This window comes from Hyla sarda, chromosome 5, assembly GCF_029499605.1.
Source record: "Hyla sarda isolate aHylSar1 chromosome 5, aHylSar1.hap1, whole genome shotgun sequence".
Lineage (NCBI taxonomy): Eukaryota > Metazoa > Chordata > Amphibia > Anura > Hylidae > Hyla > Hyla sarda.
This window is the reverse complement of record NC_079193.1, coordinates 167762917-167785202: the sequence shown is the minus strand read 5'-3', so window position 1 is coordinate 167785202 and position 22286 is coordinate 167762917. Positions and strand designations below refer to the sequence as shown.

General features: G+C 43.9%; 1 protein-coding gene across 1 annotated transcript in view; it reads left to right on the top strand.

The window, feature by feature from the left end:
• The window catches only part of ATP2C1 (ATPase secretory pathway Ca2+ transporting 1), a 165532-nt gene continuing 143246 nt past the window's right edge, over positions 1-22286 (top strand). The window contains exon 1 of the mRNA XM_056520659.1: positions 1-242. Coding sequence (XP_056376634.1) covers positions 159-242 — 84 coding nt within the window. The 5' untranslated portion in view covers positions 1-158. The remainder of the gene's footprint in view (positions 243-22286) is intronic.

Sequence of the window (22286 nt, the reverse complement as noted above, 5' to 3'; positions counted from 1 at the left end):
TTAACAGACATATACAGGGATAGAAACAGATTAACATGTGATGCTAACTTGAGTATTACATGAGGCTCATGAGCGGGCAAAACTGGATTAATATATAGGTCAGAAGTAGGCATTTGCTTGATCTCATTACCTAACTGCAATTTCTAGAGTCAGTAGTAATGTCAGCATTTACCTATCTCCTAAAACTACCTTTCCGATGGAACAGGCATTCCTTGTCAACAGCAGAAGCCCCGGGAGATAAGGTACTGCTTATGGATACAATATAGCAATTCACTTACTGCTTATTATTGTGGACTGATGAAATGTGCAAGGATTTGTGTAACATATGTTGCCTTCTATTGTTATTTCTAGCAGAAGAGCTTACATATGGTTTATATGAAAATGAAGAAGCCTGTTGTTCTCTGTATAGATTTGTCATCATATTGTCTCATAAACTACCGGTATCATTTACCATTTGCCTTTGTAGGTTCCAAAGATACCGTATATACTATATAAGCCGAGTTTTTCAGCACGATTTTTTGTGCTGAAAACGCCCCCCTCGGCTTATACTCGAGTGAACAAAAACACGTCTCTGGCTTTAGCTGTGAGGGGATGGTCCCGGCCGTCCATCTCCGCCTGTCAATCCCTTCAGTGGTCTTCAACCTGCGGACCTCCAGATGTTGCAAAGCTACAACTCCCAGCATGCCCGGACAGCCATCGGCTGTCCGGGCATGCTGGGAGTTGTAGTTTTGAAACATCTGGAGGTCCGCATGTTGAAGACCACTGCGGCCTTCGTCATCATCCAGACCCCCCTTTTGTTTTCTACTCACTTCCCCTCGGTGGGAAGGAAGGGTGAGCTGGTCCAGGCCGTCCATATTCGAACATCTATGCTGCAGGGACCGTCTGGTGGGGAGGGTTAGTCGTTCCGGGCTGTCCATCTTCACCGGGAGGCCCTCCGCTCCGGGCCGGCCCCAGACTAGTGACGTTGCCTTGACGACGATGCGCAGGGACGTCCCTGCGCATGAACCTCCCTGCGCGTCATCGTCAAGGCAACATCACTAGTCCGGGGCTGGCCCGGAGTGGAGAAGAGGGCCTCCTGGTGAAGATGGACAGCCCGGAACGACTAACCCTCCCCACCAGACGGTCCCTGCAGCATAGATGGCCCAGACCAGCTCACCCTTCCTTCCCACCGAGGGGAGGTGAGTAGAAAACAAAAGGGGGGTTTGGATGATGACGAAGGCGGGCAGTGGTCTTCAACCTGCGGACCTCCAGATGTTTCAAAACTACAACTCCCAGCATGCCCAGACAGCTGATGGCTGTCCGGGCATGCAGGGAGTTGTAGTTTTGCAACATCTGGAGGTCTGCAAGTTGAAGACCACTGAGAAGGGATTGACAGGCGGTGATGATGACGTGGGGGATGATGACGAGGGGGATGATGACGGGGTGATAATGACGGTGGTGTTAATGACAGGGTCTGGATGATGACAGGGGGGGATGATGTATTTCCCACCCTAGGCTTATAGTCGAGTCAATAACTTTTCCTGGGTTTTTGGGGTGAAATTAGGGGCCTCGGCTTATATTCGGGACAGCTTATACTCAAGTATATACGGTAGTAATGGTAAAAAGTCATTAGATTCTAAATTTAGCTAAATGGCAGAACCAGCACTACTGGAGGGTATACAACTTCACAAACACATGTCTGTTGAAGGAGAGTTTTCAGCTGCAGAGGAAAGTGGTGCACCAACAATATACACTTTATAAAAAAAAAGGTCAGGGAACAGAACTAAAAGCTCCAAGGAGCTCAGGAGGCCAACGTTCATTTTGCAGCTGACTCTGCTTGTTCACACATCACTGAGCTCCATGGAGCTTTTAGTTCTCCTGTTCCTGGACGCTGTTTTAAATGAATCTACAATAAAATTTGGGTTTTAATGCTACAGAATTGCCACAAGCTTTTTCCTTCAATTCTTGTAGATTTTAAGCTTTCAACATCTTCTAAATAGAAAAGAGGCAGTCATATTATGGTTTAAAGAAAATAAGTGTAGTATAATTCATATGTATTTATCCAACAAAGTTATTGTCTGTACTGTGTCATGATGATGTGTAGGGGGAGCTAAGTATGGGATTCTGAGTATACTTGAAAACACTGTCATTTAGAACAACTTTTGACTTGTAAAAGTTTAGGTCTCACTCATGAGACCTGCTACAATTGCAGGGTACAGTTGGGTGAAGTGCACCCCAGCTGTCACTAAAATCTGATCTTTTTTTTGCCTAAGAGTGAAAAGGCCGACTTGCCAGCTAGAAAAGCAATGAAGCGCGTTGCTTCGCACATGAGAGAGTTATATCTCACAATTTAAATTTTTGATAATTCTGGACATTGTGTCAAAAGTTATTCTGAATGACAGTGCTGTTTTAAGAGGAGCACCATGAGATCTCATATATTACTCTTTATAAAGACTATTAATGTTTTACTGCAAAGAGAAGTATGAGAGAATTACCCAATTACCATGGCTCAGTAGCAGGAGTATACTCACTGGCATCTTAGCTTGCATCCCTTTGACCAACTAAAGCTTTCAATGTTGTTAAGGTAACACGGTTTTGACCTCCAGGTCAACTATCATGAACTGTTTTAACATTTTTCTAATCTACTAGCTTGTACAGAGTTCCTATAAAATTACATAATCAAATCCACATTGTTGCTCTGTAAGTATGGCCCATTTTAGATTTTCAGCATACATTGCACATTAAAGGGGTATTCTGGGATTTAAACATTTTATATGTTGCTGTGGGGCTGTAAAAATAAACATTATGTACCTACCTTGATCCCCCACAGCTCCCGGTCTGGCAACCTCTGGTCCATTCTTGGAGCTGCCTTTAAAAAAATGCATCTGAGCAGGACCTGCCCACTCAGCAATTGGCTGAGCAGACACATTCTGCTTCAAAATGTCATCTCAGAAGCAGCTACAAATGGAAATAAGCCGAGGATCAGGGTATGTCCAGTATTTTATATGTTTTTTTTATTTTTAGCAGCCCCTCAGAAACATAAGAACATTTTTAAAATTCCAGAATACCCCTTTAAGTGAAGACATAGTAAATTTAAGTGTACCTGTCATTTCAGGTGACTTTTCAGGATAAGCTGTTTTGTGTGTGTACATCAGTAGCAGCACTATTTCTGTTCATTATTTAACTTCTATATAATATTTTTAAGCAGATTTCTGCTCTGCATGCTTTATCTCTAATTTTCAGTTCCCCTAGAGTTGGTGGGCGGAGCTCCCTTCTCCTCCCTCAATAAACTTGTATTGCTTGACTTACAGACACAGGCCAAAGCTGAGCTGATTTTGATCAGCAGGAAGTAGAGGGGTTTGATAACAGAAGAAAGAAGCATTTTTGTTTAATTAGATATAATATAAGGTTTCTTATACTGTATTCACTTGTACCATTGATCTATGCACAGTTAGGATCTGGTTGTAAAACATATCTTTATTGCCCCTCTAGGGGTTGAACGGTTTCTGAAAAAAAGAATAGCAGTTGCAAATGCTCTGGTGGTCCTTACCTCTCTCACCAGATTTCCAAAAAGTCTTTTGATTGTCTTAAAGAGAACATTTCCATAGATTACCATAGAATACATGCACAGACCTTCATAAAAAAAAATGGTAACCAAAAATTGTAAATGAGGCTACATTTTAGAGCCCTGCATGGGACTGTTTTTTTTTTTTATTTTCTCCTGATGAATTTTTGACTATTCCCGCAAGCTCCTGCAAGGTGTTTGTTCCACTACTGCCCACTCCCGCAACATGTGTCTAATCCTGCCTGTTCCCACTAACAACATTTTTGTCCAATCCCTCAGCTAAATGTATCTTAAGTGAGGCATAGGGGGGTGCAGAGCATTGCACCCTAGTGTATGTACAAATGTCTATTTGATGGCGCAGAGCATTTCACCCTAGTGTCTTTACATTCCTATATGAGGGGTAAGGGGGTGCAAAGCATTGTACTCTAGTGTCCATACACATATATGAGAATATGCACCCTTGTGTTTGTGTACATTTCTACACATGGAGTATAGGACTGATATTTATTGAGGAGTAAGCGGGAATGGGTATGTACTATACTGACAACACACACTCACACAGGTCCTTCAAGGAATACTCTGGAAAGGCCATGATACGTCGCATAGCAGCGTTGAGAAAGTACCATCAGTCAGCAGGTGAAGGGGGTTGGGAAGAATCTCGGCTGCTCATTAAATCATTGCAGCATGTGCCACCAGCCACCAACCAAGCAGGACGCAGGGTGAGAACTGGGACTCTGGGTTGGAGGGTGGGACTTATGCCATATAGGCCTTATCAGCAGTGCAGGACTGTGCAGGATTTGTGGGACCTGCAGGCATAGCAACAACCTCCTGAACGCCCACACCCACACATTTTGGATTGGGAACTGCGGGATCCTAATGCAGGACTCTACAAATTATACTTACTCTACTACAAATTATACTTGCTGTCCCCAGCACAGAGCATTCCAGCAAACTTATTATCAGTACGTAACAGCAACTGGCAAATGCCTTCTTTACTAGCTATTTAATACCAAGTGTAGCTATGATCATCTGTGTACTTTGGTGAACATCCAGTACTGCAAATGACAGGGTGAAGCATTACTCGTATTTTTTCCTGATGCTGTTAAAGTTTACCAGATTTTACTAATAAACAGACCTTTTAATGCCAGTGTAGCATTCTAAAGAAATGAAAAACAATACACAAACAAATATATGTACACTGTAGAATATATTAGGAATAGTAGCTTTGTTTAAACTGGTCACATAAAATATTATCTTTATGGAACCTACAGTAATATACCTGTCTTTATGCGCTGTTATGCCATTGTATGTACTGTTATAATGAAAACTATTAGGGCAGTTCTTGACTTTTTGCAGTTGCACAATAAAAAAAACCTTTGGCACCTGATGGACTCTGTTGACCCTATTGGTTGTGGTGTCCAATGTTTTCATAGGACAAATAGTGCTGCAAGCACCACTTTTCTTTCCATCATATCTGAGCACACAATACCGATGAAGACTCCAAAAGAAGCTTCTGAAGGTAGTGTGAGCATAGACTTAGCCAACCATAGTCCATGCAAGAAGATCGGTGTCTACCTGTGGACTATATAAGAAACAGTATGAAGCACAAAGCCCCTTTCAGATTGTAACAATAATTATTGGTATAAAAGGTAAGCTGGCAGTATGCATTACATATAATGCATCCAGCAAGCAGCAGGTCATCCGTAGGTTGAGTCCTTAAAAACCTTTATTTGACAGCACTGGCCATTAAAATACAGTCATGAAAACTACCTGGCAGTGCCTGCTGATCTATGGAATAAACAAGGAACAGTGCACCCCTACCAAATAATTTTCTACAAAAGACAAAAAAATGGCTAAAAAGAATGGCTAAAGTGCTGTTATATGCAGTGGCCCACGGGTGACATCTTCTCTGATCGGAGTTGTTCACTTTTACTTTTCATGTGTGTCCTAGGGACAAATCAAAGGTTTTTATTGGTGGGGATCTGAGTGTTCCGATCCGAATCGATCAATATATTTGAGTGGGTAGAGAAGCGCGCCCCACTTTGTGAGCGAGACGGCCATTATTAGATCATTAGATGTTTAGCTGTGTCCAATAGAGAAACTGAAATGTATAGTAAAAATCCATAAAGGGAAGATCCCAAAAACCATTGAAGTCAGAGTTGTCCACTGTTAACTTGGGGATCCATGCAACCATTCATTGCGAGGACAACATTTAATCCTATGTTAGTAAGACCGTATGAAAGGTCTGATGTCTGTAAGTGTAACTAAACATTTTGACTCTTTAGTTTTTTTGCTACTTCAAAGCTAAGCTTCAAATCAGACTTCGGATTCAGGACCAAACAAGTCTATGCAATAAGCTGGCACAGTGGTTGGTCATACTTTTCCAAAGTACACTGGAGGTTGTCATAGTAATATTAAAAACCAGAGGATAAACTGACCAAGAAGAACAAGTTAGCAAAACAACCAGCGTCAAGTCTGAACTATTACAATCGGATTGTGTGAAACTTTAATTGCTCTCCAGCAGTTCTTATCGGCAGCTGCTTCAGGTCTATTAACTGTAAGAGGAACCTGAAAAGAACCGAAATGCATTTCTGGAAGAAACTTTGTTGCTGTGTTAGGTTTATTAACCCTTTTACAGATATGGACTGTGCTCTTCAAAAGGCCTTCACAGTTTTCACATTTCCTGGGCACAGTAAAATTCCTTTAGACTCTTTCATATATATATATATATATATATATATATATATATATATATATATAGTAATTTTTTTCTGAAAATTTTTATTTTCAGCCAAATAGTATTTTACCCCATTAGTTTAAGGTTTTGAAATATAAAATGCACTACATGTAAATGTTTGGGTCAGTGTTTTCTTTTTTTTTCTTTTTTTCTCTTTTTTTTTTCTTTTATGTTTTTTAAACACAGCATTTTTTTCAGACATTTTCCTACATGTTCCTCTATAGAGAAAAAAAATGGCAGAAAGAAATAAAAGTACAAAGTGATAAAATAAAAAAAATGACACCAAAAATGCCTTAAAAATCTGTAATTCTCTATAATTTATATCTTTCTATTCACCAGCATTCCTCTGTATTAGTGCATTGCTGTGCCTCATAAGCTTGGTAAAATGATGCAGCAGGACTTATAAAGGAAAAGAAAAATAAATGTAATAAGAAATACATTAAGTTATGTCAAAGTAAGGATTTTACTTAATACTTTTTATTTATTATGTTCGTTTTGTCTAGGAGGTAATACATGTATTTGCACAAATGGCCGCTGTCACTGTGCTACAGTTGCAGAACAGGTTGCATCATGACAGTCATCCTCCCTGCTCTGTCAATTAGCATATTACACTCAATATATTGCATTTAATGTAGGCTGCTGGATGCTGCCTACATTTATTCCAATATTACACGAATATTCTCTTGCCTGTGCCTGTGTGCCTCTGATATTATCCAGGAGCAGAGCTCATATAGACACATCTAAATGGGAGGATCTGTGAAGTGCCAGCATTTCCTCTATACATGTATGGACCGCTGCATCCAGATAATGTCACATACACAGCTCTAAAATAAGGAGTAATACCGCCACCATGTAGCTTCTGTCATTCAGCTGTGTTTGTGTGCCCTCTGCTCTTGGACTATGACAGAGGCACACAGGCACAGTAAGGGTATATTTGGGGGACAAAGGCTCAAATTTACTAAAGACCAGCATTTAACAGGCTGGTGCTTAGCTTTTCCGTAAGGTAGTTGTAATGTCAGTTTTCAGTACTTTTGATATTTTTCTGTTTTGGTGTCTTTTCAGACACTAGGTTTGGTTATTATTCCTGTTTATTATATAGATTTTAATGTGCTTGGTTTTAGTACATTTGTTGGGTTTTAGGATCTCTATTCACCTTTCCAGCCAGTACAGTAGTTTGTGGGTTTCTTAGTAGAGAATTCCCTTAAAAAATTCTGGCATTTCAATATGTATTTTTCATGCATTTAAAGATTCCAAAACAAACACTAAGTCTGTGAGGAGTAGCACTATTTTGGCCGTTATATAACTTATATATTATTATATGTGTTAATTATTCACCAGCTTTCTGCCTTGCAGGCTTATATTTGAGTTTCAGTTGTCCCTGTGCGAGTGGGTGGAGGCTAACCTCTATGACTGTACATACAGTCATTGCTGTAAATGTTGGCACCCCAGAAATTTTTCAAGAAAATTAAGTATTTCTCACAGAAAAGGATTGCAGTAACACATGTTTTCCTATACACATGTTTATTCCCTTTGTGAGCATTGGAACTAAACCAAAAAGGGAGGAGAAAAAAGCAAATTGGACATAATGTCACACCAAACTCCAAAAATGGTCTGGACAAATTATTGGCACCCTTATTGTATGTACTGTTATAATGGGGTCATTGTCCTGCTGGAAGACCCAAGATCTCGGACGCAAACCCAGCTTTCTGACACTGGGTTGTACAGTGCGATCCAAAATCCATTAGTATTCCTCAGATTTCATGATGCCTTGCACACATTCAAGGCACCCAGTGCCAAAGGCAGCAAAACAACCTCAAAACATAATTGAACCTCCACCATATTTCACTGTAGGTACTGTGTTCTTTTCTTTGTAGGTTTTTTTCCCCCCTTTTTTGGTTTAGTTCCAATACACACAAAGAAAATAAACATGTGCATAACAAAATATGTGTTACTGCAATCCTTTCTGTGAGAAATACTTCATTTTCTTGGTAACATTTCAGGGGTGCCAACATTTACGGCCATGACTGTACATCACACATATGCACACATTCACATATGCAGAAGAGGGAATCATGCACTGTGTCTTTGTGGAACACCTTCAGAAGCAACAACAGCATGGATGACAGTATAGAGCAGTACTGTGCAGTCTAAGTTGTGATCCAAGGATGGGGTAGGATCTTTACTCACCATATACACAACTGTAGTCTTTCTACAATAAGAAAATCCAGACAGCATAACCAAAATAAAAGTACCTATGCTTTATTTCAAGCCAATTGTTATTAATGACAATCAATCATTCCTGTAAATTACCATAGCATTTGTCTTAATATCTAAATATTTTGATCAAGCAGTCTCTCTGCCTGCCACTCTCTCCTCCTCTCCCTTTCCCCCTCCCTTCTCTATAAACTAGAGATCTCACTTTCCTTGAATTTGCTGTACCCTGCCTGGTATAGGGCTTGATCCATCCCTAGTAGCAGAGACACCAAGACAGAACACAGGAAGTGGGAGCGGATCTTAGCTAGTGCTATGTGCAAAAGAGAGCCTAAACTGTGTGAAAGTAAGCTGAGCCTGTCTGTCTCCTCCACACTGTCCACACTGTAACTGAAAGACTAAATGAAGACTTTCCTCTTATGTCTGACCATCATGAAGTTCATGACAGTACATGTGATCATCATCAGCAGTTCGCAGCTTGCCCTAACCTTTAGCTTGTCATTATCATAATCAGCAACAGCACTGCTTAGGTCATAGCTGATTATAGGATAACATTTCTGCTTTGCCGCCCCATATGAGGATTTTCATATAACTTGCTAAATGTCTTAACACAGTGCAGTCTTTTTTCAATGTGTTTTTTATTTTAAGATCAGGCAAATAATGCATTGCAATACTCACATGCATTTTACCAGGAATTGCTGTCTATTTTTTTTAATGTTTCATTGTTTGAAACTGCACTGTCAATATCTGCATCACAAAACAGTTGCAATTTGTGTTAAAAGTTTTTACCTAAATGACCAAGCCCAATTTTTAACATCTGGTATGTGTCTCTTTAAAGGGGTTTTCCAGGAATCAAAAAACAGTCCTAATTTCTTTCAAAGACCGCTCCGTCTGTCTCCACTTTGGGTGTGGTATTACAACTTGGCTCCATTCACTTCATTGGAACTAAGCTGCAGAACCACACTTAACCTGGAGACAGACAGGGAGTGGTCTTTAAAAGAAATTCTCGTTTTTTTTTTTCAATTTCTGGATAACCCCTTTAAGTTGTAATAACTTTGACATGCTTTTACTGAGCGAAGCGTTTCTGAGATATTTTTCGTGACAAATTGTACTTTATATTAGTGGTAAATCTTTGTTAATGCGGGACAAGCTGTACTTTTTATTGGTACCATTTTTGCAAACATGCTACCTTTCGATCTTTTTTTATTCAATGTTTTGAACCAAAATGAATGATTCTTGTGCTTTTTTGTTGTTGTTGTTTTTTATGATGTTCACCGTGCGGGATAAACAACATTGCCGTTTTATTGTACAAGTCATTACAAATGTGGCAATACCTATTATGTTTGTTTTTTTCTTTTTGGTGATAATACAGGTCTTTATTGGGAAAGGAGCATTTATTTACTTTTTTCTTTGCACTTTTACTATTTATTGAAAACCCTTTTTTTAATGCTATTCACATATTATCTGTTATACTATGCTGTGGTATTTTTCACTTTTGTACTTTAGCACAGCATAACTGTCAGTATCACCCTGACATTCAGCCTGTGCAATCTAGCCTATGGCAGCACCATACCGGCTACCATACTAGGCAAACAGGAGGTCATGAGCTGGCCTCCTGTCTCCTTGGTAACCAACGGGACACCGCAATTGCATTTCAGGGTCGGCGTTGGGGAACAGGGGGAGCCCCCGTCCCCTGTCAATCCCATAGATGCCGTGACCAGTACTGATTACAGCATTTATGGGGTTAATGCTTCCAATCCCGGTCTCAGCCCTCTGCTATACTTGTGCTCTCCCCTCGTCCATACCTCACACAATCATCTTCATGATTTCTCCTGTGCTTTCCCCATACACTGTAACCCACTACCCCACACATTCGGCTGTCACCCACCATCAAGACCTTTAAAAGCAACCTAAAAACCCAACTTTTTTAGGCAAAGTTTACAACCTAGAATAGCACTGCTATTCATTGTCCTATGAATGGCAACTTCCCTCAATGCTCACAGATGACCTACTGTCTTTATCGCCTACTCTTTCCCTGCCCTTCCCTTGAAGATTGCAAGCCCTCACAGAAAGGGGCTTCTCTTCCAGGCATATCTGGTCATTTGCACTGTTTCATGTTCATTTTGCTCTCATTTGTGTTATATGTATTTTAACAGTTTTTTCATGACATATTCTACTGTAAAATAGTGGTAAATTTTCATTATTAAATGCATAATTTCTTTGTGAAAAATTCTAAATTTTCGTATAAAAAGTTGAACAATTTGCATTTTTCCACAATTAAAATGACCAGTTTGTAAGGAAAATGATCATGCCAAATAAATTACATATTGATTCACATATACAATATGTCGGCATCATAAAGTGGACATATTTTAACTTTTTAAAGACATTAGAGGGCTTCAAAGTTAGGCAGCAATTTTTAACATTTTCACCAAAGTTAGGCAGCAATTTTTAAAATGTTCATCATAGTTTGAGGGTCTGTTCACATGTACAGTATTCTGCGCAGATTTGATGCACAGGATTTCAAGGTGTGTTCAGTGTACATTGAAATCTGCAGCAGAAAATCTTGCGTATCAAATCTGTGCTTCAAATCTGCGCAGCATACTGTACATGTGAATAGATCATAAGAGGGTTTGATGGACCTTTCTGTTAGAAATACCCCATTATAAAAACTGCACCCTCAAAGTATTCAAAATAAGTGTCACAATGCCGGCTGGCAGGAGGTGGATCCTCTGTGCCAGAGAGGGATTGGCGTGGACCGTGCTAGTGGACCGGTTCTAAGTCACTACTGGTGTTCACCAGAGCCCGCCGCAAAGCGGGATGGTCTTGCTGCAGCGGTAGTGACCAGGTCGTATCCACTAGCAACGGCTCAACCTCTCTGACTGCTGAAGATAGGCGCGGTACAAGGGAGTAGACAGAAGCAAGGTCGGACGTAGCAGAAGGTCGGGGCAGGCAGCAAGGATCGTAGTCAGGGGCAACGGCAGGAGGTCTGGAACACAGGCTAGGAACACACAAGGAAACGCTTTCACTGGCACAATGGCAACAAGATCCGGCGAGGGAGTGCAGGGGAAGTGAGGTATACATAGGGAGTGCACAGGTGAAAACACTAATTGGAACCACTGCGCCAATCAGTGGCGCAGTGGCCCTTTAAATCGCAGAGACCCGGCGCGCGCGCGCCCTAGGGAGCGGGGCCGCGCGCGCCGGGACAGGAACGAGGGAGAGCGAGTCAGGTACGGAAGCCGGGGTGCGCATCGCGAGCGGGCGCCACCCGCATCGCGAATCGCATCCCGGCTGGAGGCGGTATCGCAGCGCACCCGGTCAGTGGATCTGACCGGGGCGCTGCCGTAGCGAAGATGTTGCGAGCGCTCCGGGGAGGAGCGGGGACCCGGAGCGCTCGGCGTAACAGTACCCCCCCCCTTGGGTCTCCCCCTCTTCTTAGAGCCTGAGAACCTGAGAATCAGACTTTTATCTAGGATATTGTCCTCAGGTTCCCAGGATCTCTCTTCAGGACCACAGCCCTCCCAGTCCACTAAAAAAAAAGTTTTACCTCTGACCTTTTTGGAGGCCAGTATCTCCTTTACGGTGAAGATATCAGAAGAACCGGAGACAGGAGTAGGAGAAATGAGTTTGGGAGAGAAGCGGTTGATGATGAGTGGTTTAAGAAGAGAGACATGAAAGGCATTAGGAATACGAAGAGAAGGAGGAAGAAGAAGTTTGTAAGAGACAGGATTAATCTGGCACAAAATTTTGAAAGGACCAAGATAGCGTGGTCCCAATTTGTAGCTGGGAACACGGAAGCGGACATATTTAGCGGAGAGCCATACCTTGTCTCCGGGAGAAAAAATGGGGGGAGCTCTTCTTTTCTTATCAGCAAACTTCTTCATGCGTGATGAAGCCTGTAAGAGAGAATTTGGGGTCTCTTTCCATATGGTGGAAAGATCACGAGTTATTTCATCCACAGCGGGCAAACCAGAGGGCAAGGGAGTAGGGAGGGGGGGAAGAGGGTGACGGCCGTACACCACGAAAAATGGGGATTTGGAAGAAGATTCAGAGACTCTGAAGTTATACGAGAATTCGGCCCATGGTAGAAGATCTGCCCAGTCATCCTGGCGGGAGGAAACAAAATGCCATAAATAATCACCCAGGACCTGGTTAATTCTTTCTACTTGCCCATTGGATTGAGGATGATAAGCAGAAGAAAAGTTTAATTTAATCTTGAGTTGTTTACAGAGAGCCCTCCAGAATTTTGACACGAATTGGACGCCTCTATCCGAGACAATCTGCGTGGGCAACCCGTGAAGACAAAAAATTGTTTTGCCAACTGAGGCGCTGAAGGAAGACCAGGAAGAGGAATAAAATGTGCCATCTTGGAAAATCGATCAACGACCACCCAAACAACAGTGTTGCCACGGGATGGGGGTAAGTCTGTAATAAAGTCCATACCAATCAGAGACCAAGGCTGTTCGGGGACAGGCAGAGGATAAAGAAGACCAGCGGGCTTCTGGCGAGGAGTCTTATCCCGGGCACAGACAGTGCAGGCCCGCACAAAATCAACAACATCCGTCTCCAGAGTCGGCCACCAATAGAAACTAGAGATGAGTTGCACGGATTTCTTGATGCCCGCATGGCCTGCGAGATGGGAGGAGTGACCCCATTTGAGGATTCCGAGGCGTTGGCGTGGAGAGACGAAGGTCTTCCCTGGAGGAGTTTGCCTGATGGAGGCTGGAGTAGTGGAGATCAGGCAGTCAGGAGGAATGATGTGTTGCGGAGAGAGCTCTACTTCCGAGGCATCCGAGGAACGAGAGAGAGCATCGGCCCTAATGTTCTTATCGGCAGGGCGAAAGTGAATTTCAAAATTAAACCGGGCAAAGAACAGAGACCACCTGGGCTGGCGAGGATTCAGCCGTTGGGCAGACTGGAGATAGGAGAGATTCTTGTGATCGGTGTAAATAATAACTGGAAATTTTGATCCCTCCAGCAGATGCCTCCATTCCTCAAGTGCTAATTTAATGGCCAGTAGCTCTCGATCCCCGATGGAGTAGTTCCTCTCCGCCGGAGAGAAGGTCCTGGAAAAAAAAACACAGGTAACAGCATGCCCGGAAGAATTTTTTTGTAGAAGAACCGCTCCAGCTCCTACTGAGGAGGCATCAACCTCCAATAGGAAGGGTTTAGATGGGTCAGGTCTGGAGAGCACGGGAGCAGAAGAAAAGGCAGACTTGAGCCGTTTAAAGGCGTCTTCCGCTTGAGGAGGCCATGACTTAGGATTGGCATTCTTTTTGGTTAAAGCCACGATAGGAGCCACAATGGTGGAAAAATGTGGAATAAATTGTCTGTAATAATTGGCGAACCCCAAAAAACTTTGGATAGCACGGAGTCCGGAGGGGCGTGGCCAATCTAAGACGGCAGAGAGTTTGTCTGGATCCATTTGTAGTCCCTGGCCAGAGACCAAGTATCCTAGGAAAGGAAGAGATTGACATTCAAACAGACATTTCTCCATTTTGGCATAAAGTTGATTGTCACGAAGTCTCTGAAGAACCATGCGGACATGCTGGCGGTGTTCTTCTAGGTTGGCAGAAAAAATCAGAATATCGTCCAGATACACAACAACACAGGAATATAAGAGATCACGAAAAATTTCATTAACAAAGTCTTGGAAGACGGCAGGGGCGTTGCACAGGCCAAAGGGCATGACCAGATACTCAAAGTGTCCATCTCTAGTGTTAAATGCCGTCTTCCATTCATCCCCCTCCCTGATGCGGATGAGATTATAAGCACCTCTTAAGTCCAGTTTGGTAAAGATGTGGGCACCTTGGAGGCGATCAAAGAGTTCAGAGATAAGAGGTAGAGGGTAGCGGTTCTTTACCGTGATTTTATTAAGACCGCGGTAGTCAATGCAAGGACGTAGGGAGCCATCTTTTTTGGACACAAAGAAAAATCCAGCTCCGGCAGGAGAGGAGGATTTGCGGATAAACCCCTTTTTTAAATTTTCCTGGATGTACTCAGACATAGCAAGAGTCTCTGGGGCGGACAGAGGATAAATTCTGCCCCGGGGTGGAGTAGTGCCCGGGAGGAGGTCAATAGGACAGTCATAAGGCCTGTGAGGAGGTAGAGTCTCAGCTTGTTTTTTGCAAAACACGTCAGCAAAGTCCATATAGGCCTTAGGGAGACCGGTTACAGGGGGAACCACAGGGTCACGGCAGGGAGTACTGGGAACCGGTTTAAGGCAGTCCTTGAAACAAGAGGTACCCCAGCTCTTGATCTCCCCTGTGGACCAATCCAGGGTTGGGGAATGGCGTTGGAGCCACGGTAGTCCAAGGAGAATTTCGGAAGTGCAATTGGGGAGGACTAAGAACTCAATTTTTTCTTGATGAGGTCCGATGCACATTAGAAGGGGCTCCGTGCGGTAACGTATGGTACAGTCCAATCTTTCATTGTTAACACAATTGATGTAGAGGGGTCTGGCGAGACTGGTTACCGGGATGTTGAACCTGTTGATGAGAGAGGCCAAAATAAAGTTTCCTGCAGATCCGGAATCCAAGAAGGCCATAGTAGAGAAGGAGAAGGTAGATGCAGATATCCGCACAGGCACAGTAAGACGTGGAGAAGCAGAGTTGACATCAAGGACTGTCTCACTTTTGTGCGGAGTCTGCGTGCGTCTTTCCAGGCGGGGAGGACGGATAGGACAATCCTTCAGGAAGTGTTCGGTACCGGCACAGTACAGGCAGAGATTCTCCATGCGGCGTTGTGTCCTCTCTTGAGGTGTCAGGCGAGACCGGTCAACTTGCATAGCCTCCACGGCGGGAGGCACAGGAACGGATTGCAGAGGACCAGAGGAGAGAGGAGCCGGGGAGAAAAAACGCCTCGTGCGAACAAAGTCCATATCCTGGCGGAGCTCCTTTCGGAAAAACGCATGTCAATGCGAGTGGCAAGATGAATGAGTTCATGTAGATTAGCAGGAATTTCTCGTGCGGCCAGAACATCTTTAATGTTGCTGGATAGGCCTTTTTTAAAGGTCGCGCAGAGGGCCTCATTATTCCAGGATAGTTCAGAAGCAAGAGTACGGAATTGTATGGCGTACTCGCCAACGGAAGAATTACCCTGGACCAGGTTCAGCAGGGCAGTCTCAGCAGAAGAGGCTCGGGCAGGTTCCTCAAAGACACTACGAATTTCCGAGAAGAAGGAGTGTACAGAGGCAGTGACGGGGTCATTGCGGTCCCAGAGCGGTGTGGCCCATGACAGAGCTTTTCCAGACAGAAGGCTGACTACGAAAGCCACCTTAGACCTTTCAGTAGGAAACTGGTCCGACATCATCTCCAAGTGCAGGGAACATTGTGAAAGAAAGCCACGGCAAAACTTAGAGTCCCCATCAAATTTATCCGGCAAGGATAGTCGTAGGCCTGAAGCGGCCACTCGCTGCGGAGGAGGTGCAGGAGCTGGCGGAGGAGATGATTGCTGAAGCTGTGGTAGTAGCTGCTGTAGCATCACGGTCAGTTGAGACAGCTGGTGGCCTTGTTGCGCTATCTGTTGTGACTGCTGGGCGACCACCGTGGTGAGGTCAGCGACAACTGGCAGAGGTACTTCAGCGGGATCCATGGCCGGATCTACTGTCACGATGCCGGCTGGCAGGAGGTGGATCCTCTGTGCCAGAGAGGGATTGGCGTGGACCGTGCTAGTGGACCGGTTCTAAGTCACTACTGGTGTTCACCAGAGCCCACCGCAAAGCGGGATGGTCTTGCTGCGGCGGTAGTGACCAGGTCGTATCCACTAGCAACGGCTCAACCTCTCTGACTGCTGAAGAGAGGCGCGGTACAAGGGAGTAGACAGAAGCAAGGTCGGACGTAGCAGAAGGTCGGGGCAGGCAGCAAGGATCGTAGTCAGGGGCAACGGCAGGAGGTCTGGAACACAGGCTAGGAACACACAAGGAAACGCTTTCACTGGCACAATGGCAACAAGATCCGGTGAGGGAGTGCAGGGGAAGTGAGGTATACATAGGGAGTGCACAAGTGAAAACACTAATTGGAACCACTGCGCCAATCAGTGGCGCAGTGGCCCTTTAAATCGCAGAGACCCGGCGCGCGCGCGCCCTAGGGAGCGGGGCCGCGCGCGCCGGGACAGGAACGAGGGAGAGCGAGTCAGGTACGGAAGCCGGGGTGCGCATCGCGAGCGGGCGCCACCCGCATCGCGAATCGCATCCCGGCTGGAGGCGGTATCGCAGCGCACCCGGTCAGTGGATCTGACCGGGGCGCTGCCGTAGCGAAGATGTTGCGAGCGCTCCGGGGAGGAGCGGGGACCCGGAGCGCTCGGCGTAACAATAAGATTCAGAAAGTTTGGTAACCCTTTAGGTGTTTCACAGGAGAAAAGGCAAAACCTCTATTTTTTCCATATTCCAGTTGTATGCAATTTTATTTGTAACACAGTAGATAGTGACACAAAATGCAACTCAATATTTATTGCCCTAATCCTGCAGAAATACCCTATACGTGCTCATAGTGCCCTACTTGAGTCAATCATAGGCCTCAGACACGAAGGAGTACCTAGTGGATGTTGAGGTTTCATTTTGATTTGAGTATTTTCCCAGTACCATTTCATTTTTGCAGAGTATTTGGGGTGCTAAAACATGGTAAATACGGTACTCCAAAAGTTACCCCATTTTGGAAAATACACCCCTCAAAGAATTTAACAAGGGGTGCAGTGAGCATTTATACTCCACAAGTGTTGACAGATTTCCAAAACAGTGGTGCTGTGAAATAGAAAAATAAAAATTTTTACACTATCATGTTATTGTAGCCCCAAATTTTTCATTTCTAAAAGGGGTGAAAGCCCCTTTAAAAATGTGTAACTCAATTTCTCCCGTGTACGGAAATATTCAATATGTGGATGGATGTAAAGTGCGCACAGCAAAGCTCAGAAGGGAAGGGAATATGTTGGGCCATGTTACATTTTAAAGCCCCTATGGTGCCAGGACGGTGAGCCCCCCCCCCCCCCCCCCCCACCCACTTATGTGCCACATTTTTAAAACTACACCCTTCAAAGAATTTAATGTGGTACACATCTAAAGTTACCAAGTGCAGGGAACATTGTGAAAGAAAGCCACGGCAAAACTTAGAGTCCCCATCAAATTTATCCGGCAAGGATAGTCGTAGGCCTGAAGCGGCCACTCGCTGCGGAGGAGGTGCAGGAGCTGGCGGAGGAGATGATTGCTGAAGCTGTGGTAGTAGCTGCTGTAGCATCACGGTCAGTTGAGACAGCTGGTGGCCTTGTTGCGCTATCTGTTGTGACTGCTGGGCGACCACCGTGGTGAGGTCAGCGACAACTGGCAGAGGTACTTCAGCGGGATCCATGGCCGGATCTACTGTCATGATGCCGGCTGGCAGGAGGTGGATCCTCTGTGCCAGAGAGGGATTGGCGTGGACCGTGCTAGTGGACCGGTTCTAAGTCACTACTGGTGTTCACCAGAGCCCGCCGCAAAGCGGGATGGTCTTGCTGCGGCGGTAGTGACCAGGTCGTATCCACTAGCAACGGCTCAACCTCTCTGACTGCTGAAGATAGGCGCGGTACAAGGGAGTAGACAGAAGCAAGGTCGGACGTAGCAGAAGGTCGGGGCAGGCAGCAAGGATCGTAGTCAGGGGCAACGGCAGGAGGTCTGGAACACAGGCTAGGAACACACAAGGAAACGCTTTCACTGGCACAATGGCAACAAGATCCGGTGAGGGAGTGCAGGGGAAGTGAGGTATACATAGGGAGTGCACAGGTGAAAACACTAATTGGAACCACTGCGCCAATCAGTGGCGCAGTGGCCCTTTAAATCGCAGAGACCCAGCGCGCGCGCACCCTAGGGAGCGGGGCCGCGCGCGCCGGGACAGGAACGAGGGAGAGCGAGTCAGGTACGGAAGCCGGGGTGCGCATCGCGAGCGGGCGCCACCCGCATCGCGAATCGCATCCCGGCTGGAGGCGGTATCGCAGCGCACCCGGTCAGTGGATCTGACCGGGGCGCTGCCGTAGCGAAGATGTTGCGAGCGCTCCGGGGAGGAGCGGGGACCCGGAGCGCTCGGCGTAACAATAAGATTCAGAAAGTTTGGTAACCCTTTAGGTGTTTCACAGGAGAAAAGGCAAAACCTCTATTTTTTCCATATTCCAGTTGTATGCAATTTTATTTGTAACACAGTAGATAGTGACACAAAATGCAACTCAATATTTATTGCCCTAATCCTGCAGAAATACCCTATACGAGCTCATAGTGCCCTACTTGAGTCAATCATAGGCCTCAGACACGAAGGAGTACCTAGTGGATGTTGAGGTTTCATTTTGATTTGAGTATTTTCCCAGTACCATTTCATTTTTGCAGAGTATTTGGGGTGCTAAAACATGGTAAATACGGTACTCCAAAAGTTACCCCATTTTGGAAAATACACCCCTCAAAGAATTTAACAAGGGGTGCAGTGAGCATTTATACTCCACAAGTGTTGACAGATTTCCAAAACAGTGGTGCTGTGAAATAGAAAAATAAAAATTTTTACACTATCATGTTATTGTAGCCCCAAATTTTTCATTTCTAAAAGGGGTGAAAGCCCCTTTAAAAATGTGTAACTCAATTTCTCCCGTGTACGGAAATATTCAATATGTGGATGGATGTAAAGTGCGCACAGCAAAGCTCAGAAGGGAAGGGAATATGTTGGGCCATGTTACATTTTAAAGCCCCTATGGTGCCAGGACGGTGAGCCCCCCCCCCCCCCCCCACCCACTTATGTGCCACATTTTTAAAACTACACCCTTCAAAGAATTTAATGTGGTACACATCTAAAGTTACCAAGTTATACAATTTTTCATAACCAATTTTACTTGCACCATCCAGTAAAACATTTTTATGTAATGCATATATACATTTCATTAACACGGGAGTCCGTTGGTGATGGTTTCTCCCAAGAATGTGTCTGTTTTATTCACTATTGTTTATAATCTAGCACCATACATCTCAGGATATGTGTGCTTTGGAAACTAGTGATGAAGGAACACATCTGTATGATAATGTTGTCTCTATGACATCCCAATCAGGGTATTTTAAGTGACCTATTAAAGGGAATCTGCTCTATTTGCTAGTAAGAGCTGAAGACACTGTTGGATAAATGTTAGGGTGCTTCTTTGCCTGCTTTCATAGTACAGCTCTTCATTGATTAACCTGCAGAACCTCTATGTCCAGCCTGTGGCACTTGAGCAGCTCGGCCATGTGTGACTCTTGGCTGAGAAATAAAAGACAATTTTATAAGTTTGGCAACAACCATCAGCTCCAGAAAAGTGGTAGCTTGCATTCATACCGTAAGGCTAGTTTCACACTACGGAATTTCCAACCGGAATTCAATATCCTGACAACGGGATTCTTCTGCACAGTGCACACTACTTAAATTTTGCTGCCGAAATAATAAACTTGTTCATTCTTTAGGCAGAATCCGCTCCACAGACATTGTCAGGTGCTTCCTAAGTGTGAACTTAGCCTAAGGGCCCATGCACACTACAAATATTCTGCATGGAATTATTCAGAAAGGAATCTGCTAACAGCAGAACCCCATTTATCCCAATGGGATCCTGCTGCTCACTATGGAAGTCTCTATGCACACTATGTAAGTCCCATAGCTGAACTTTCAACGCGGATCCAGATTCCACAGAAAAAATTAACATATTTTGGCGGAATCCTTCCGGAAAAGCCCATTGGTCAATTTTCATCATTTGTTTCCACTGTAAAATTCTATGCACATATAAGCACTGATTCAAGCAACACAGGTCCACAAAGAAACTTAAAGAGGAAATCCCTCTCAGCATGTCTGTATGGATCTTGGCAAAAGATTTGCCGACTTAAATCACTGGACGTCTGCAGATCTTTGTTAGTCACCCTGGTGGGGGATCCCAATTTCCAACATGGCTCTCCTAGTCTGGTCTTTCGACCTTGACGTATGAAGGGCATCCATTCACCAACATGACTATTGCCCTCTTTGCTTATTTCAAGCTCAGCATTTTGTCACTACCTACACCCGCACCCTATCTCTCACTGAATGGGACCCAGTCTTTTATTCCCTTATGACATGCCCCACACCTAGTAGGGGACAAATATTGCTCTACTTCAAGTATTGATATTCTCTTTTTAATTATAATTTTATAGTGAAGGACCTCTCTGCATGTTCCCCACTTTAGACACAAAAGATGAACATTCTAGAATACTTGCTAAATAATTTCCTATTCCACATGGATTCGGTTGAAGCCACTCTCCGCAAGGAAAAGAAAGTAGCCAACTTTTTTAATGTATGGACCAGCTCCACTTTACCTTCCTCCACACAATCATTTTTTAAGGGATTCCTTTAATATTCTACCTATTATCTTGAGCAGGAAGTTGGGGGTCTCCAGAATTGCTCGGGGCTACGCCAAGAGGGTTCACCAAAGTGTTATTTATCAATATAGTGCACCCAAGATTAAGATCAAAGGTATGGCTGGAGTAGGCTTGTGAAGCCCTACTGCACTCTGTGTGCAGCTTCACAAGCCTGTTTTATAGGACAGATGCTCTTTAAATGGAATGGAATCTCTATGTCCTGCTAAGAGCTGCAAAGACTGTAGAGGATAGCTGTAAGGACCCATGCACACTATAGAAATCCTGCAAGGGTTGTTCTTTACCAGCATAAGGCTGGGTTCACACTACATTTTTCAACTACGGTTCCCGCATACGTTTTCTATCAAAAACCGTATGGGAAAAAAACGGATGGAACAGTATGGGAAAAGGTAAACCGTATGCATTTTTAAACAGTATACTGTTTTTAAAAGTGCATACTGTTCCGTCCGTTTTTATAGAGAAAAAACCCATACGTTTTTGAAAATTTTGTCCATTTTTAATGGGAGGGGTCTTGGGTGGGGACTTTAGGATTCAAATGCGCATGTGCAAAGTAAAAACGTATACGTTTTTCCCGTATGGAACCGTATACATGTGTGTTTCCCATTGACGTCCATGTTAAAAAAAACATATGCGGTTGCAGTACGGTTTTTAAACCGGAGTCAAAACCGTGGTTGACCACGATTTTGTCTCCGGTTTAAAAACTGTACTGCAACCGCATACGTTTTTTTTAACATGGACATCAATGGGAAACGCACATGTATACGGTTCCATACGGGAAAAACGTATCTGTTTTTACTTTGCACATGCGTATTTGAATCCTAAAGTCCCCACCCAAGACCCCTCCCATTAAAAATTGACAAAATTTTCAAAAACGTATGGGTTTTTTTTTCTATAAAAACGGACGGAACAGTATGCATTTTTAAAAACAGTATACTGTTTAAAAATGCATACGGTTTACTTTTTCCCATACTGTTCCATCCGTTTTTTTCCCATACGGTTTTTGATAGAAAACGTATGCGGGAACCGTAGTTGAAAAACGTAGTATGAACCTAGCCTTAACCCCTTAAGGACCAGGCCATTTTACACCTTAGGACCGGAGCGTTTTTTGAACATCTGACCACTGTCAATTTAAACATTAATAACTCTGGAATGCTTTTACCTATCATTCTGATTCCGAGATTGTTTTTTCGTGACATATTCTACTTTATGTTATTGGTAAAATTTAGTCGATACTTGCATCGTTTCTTAGTGAAAAATTCCAAAATTTGCTGAAAAAATTGAAAATTTAGCATTTTTCTAACTTTGAAGCTCTCTGCTTGTAAGGAAAATGGATATTCCAAATAAAAAAAAAATTTATTCACAAATACAATATGTCTACTTTATGTTTACATCATAAAGTTGACGTGTTTTTCCTTTTGGAA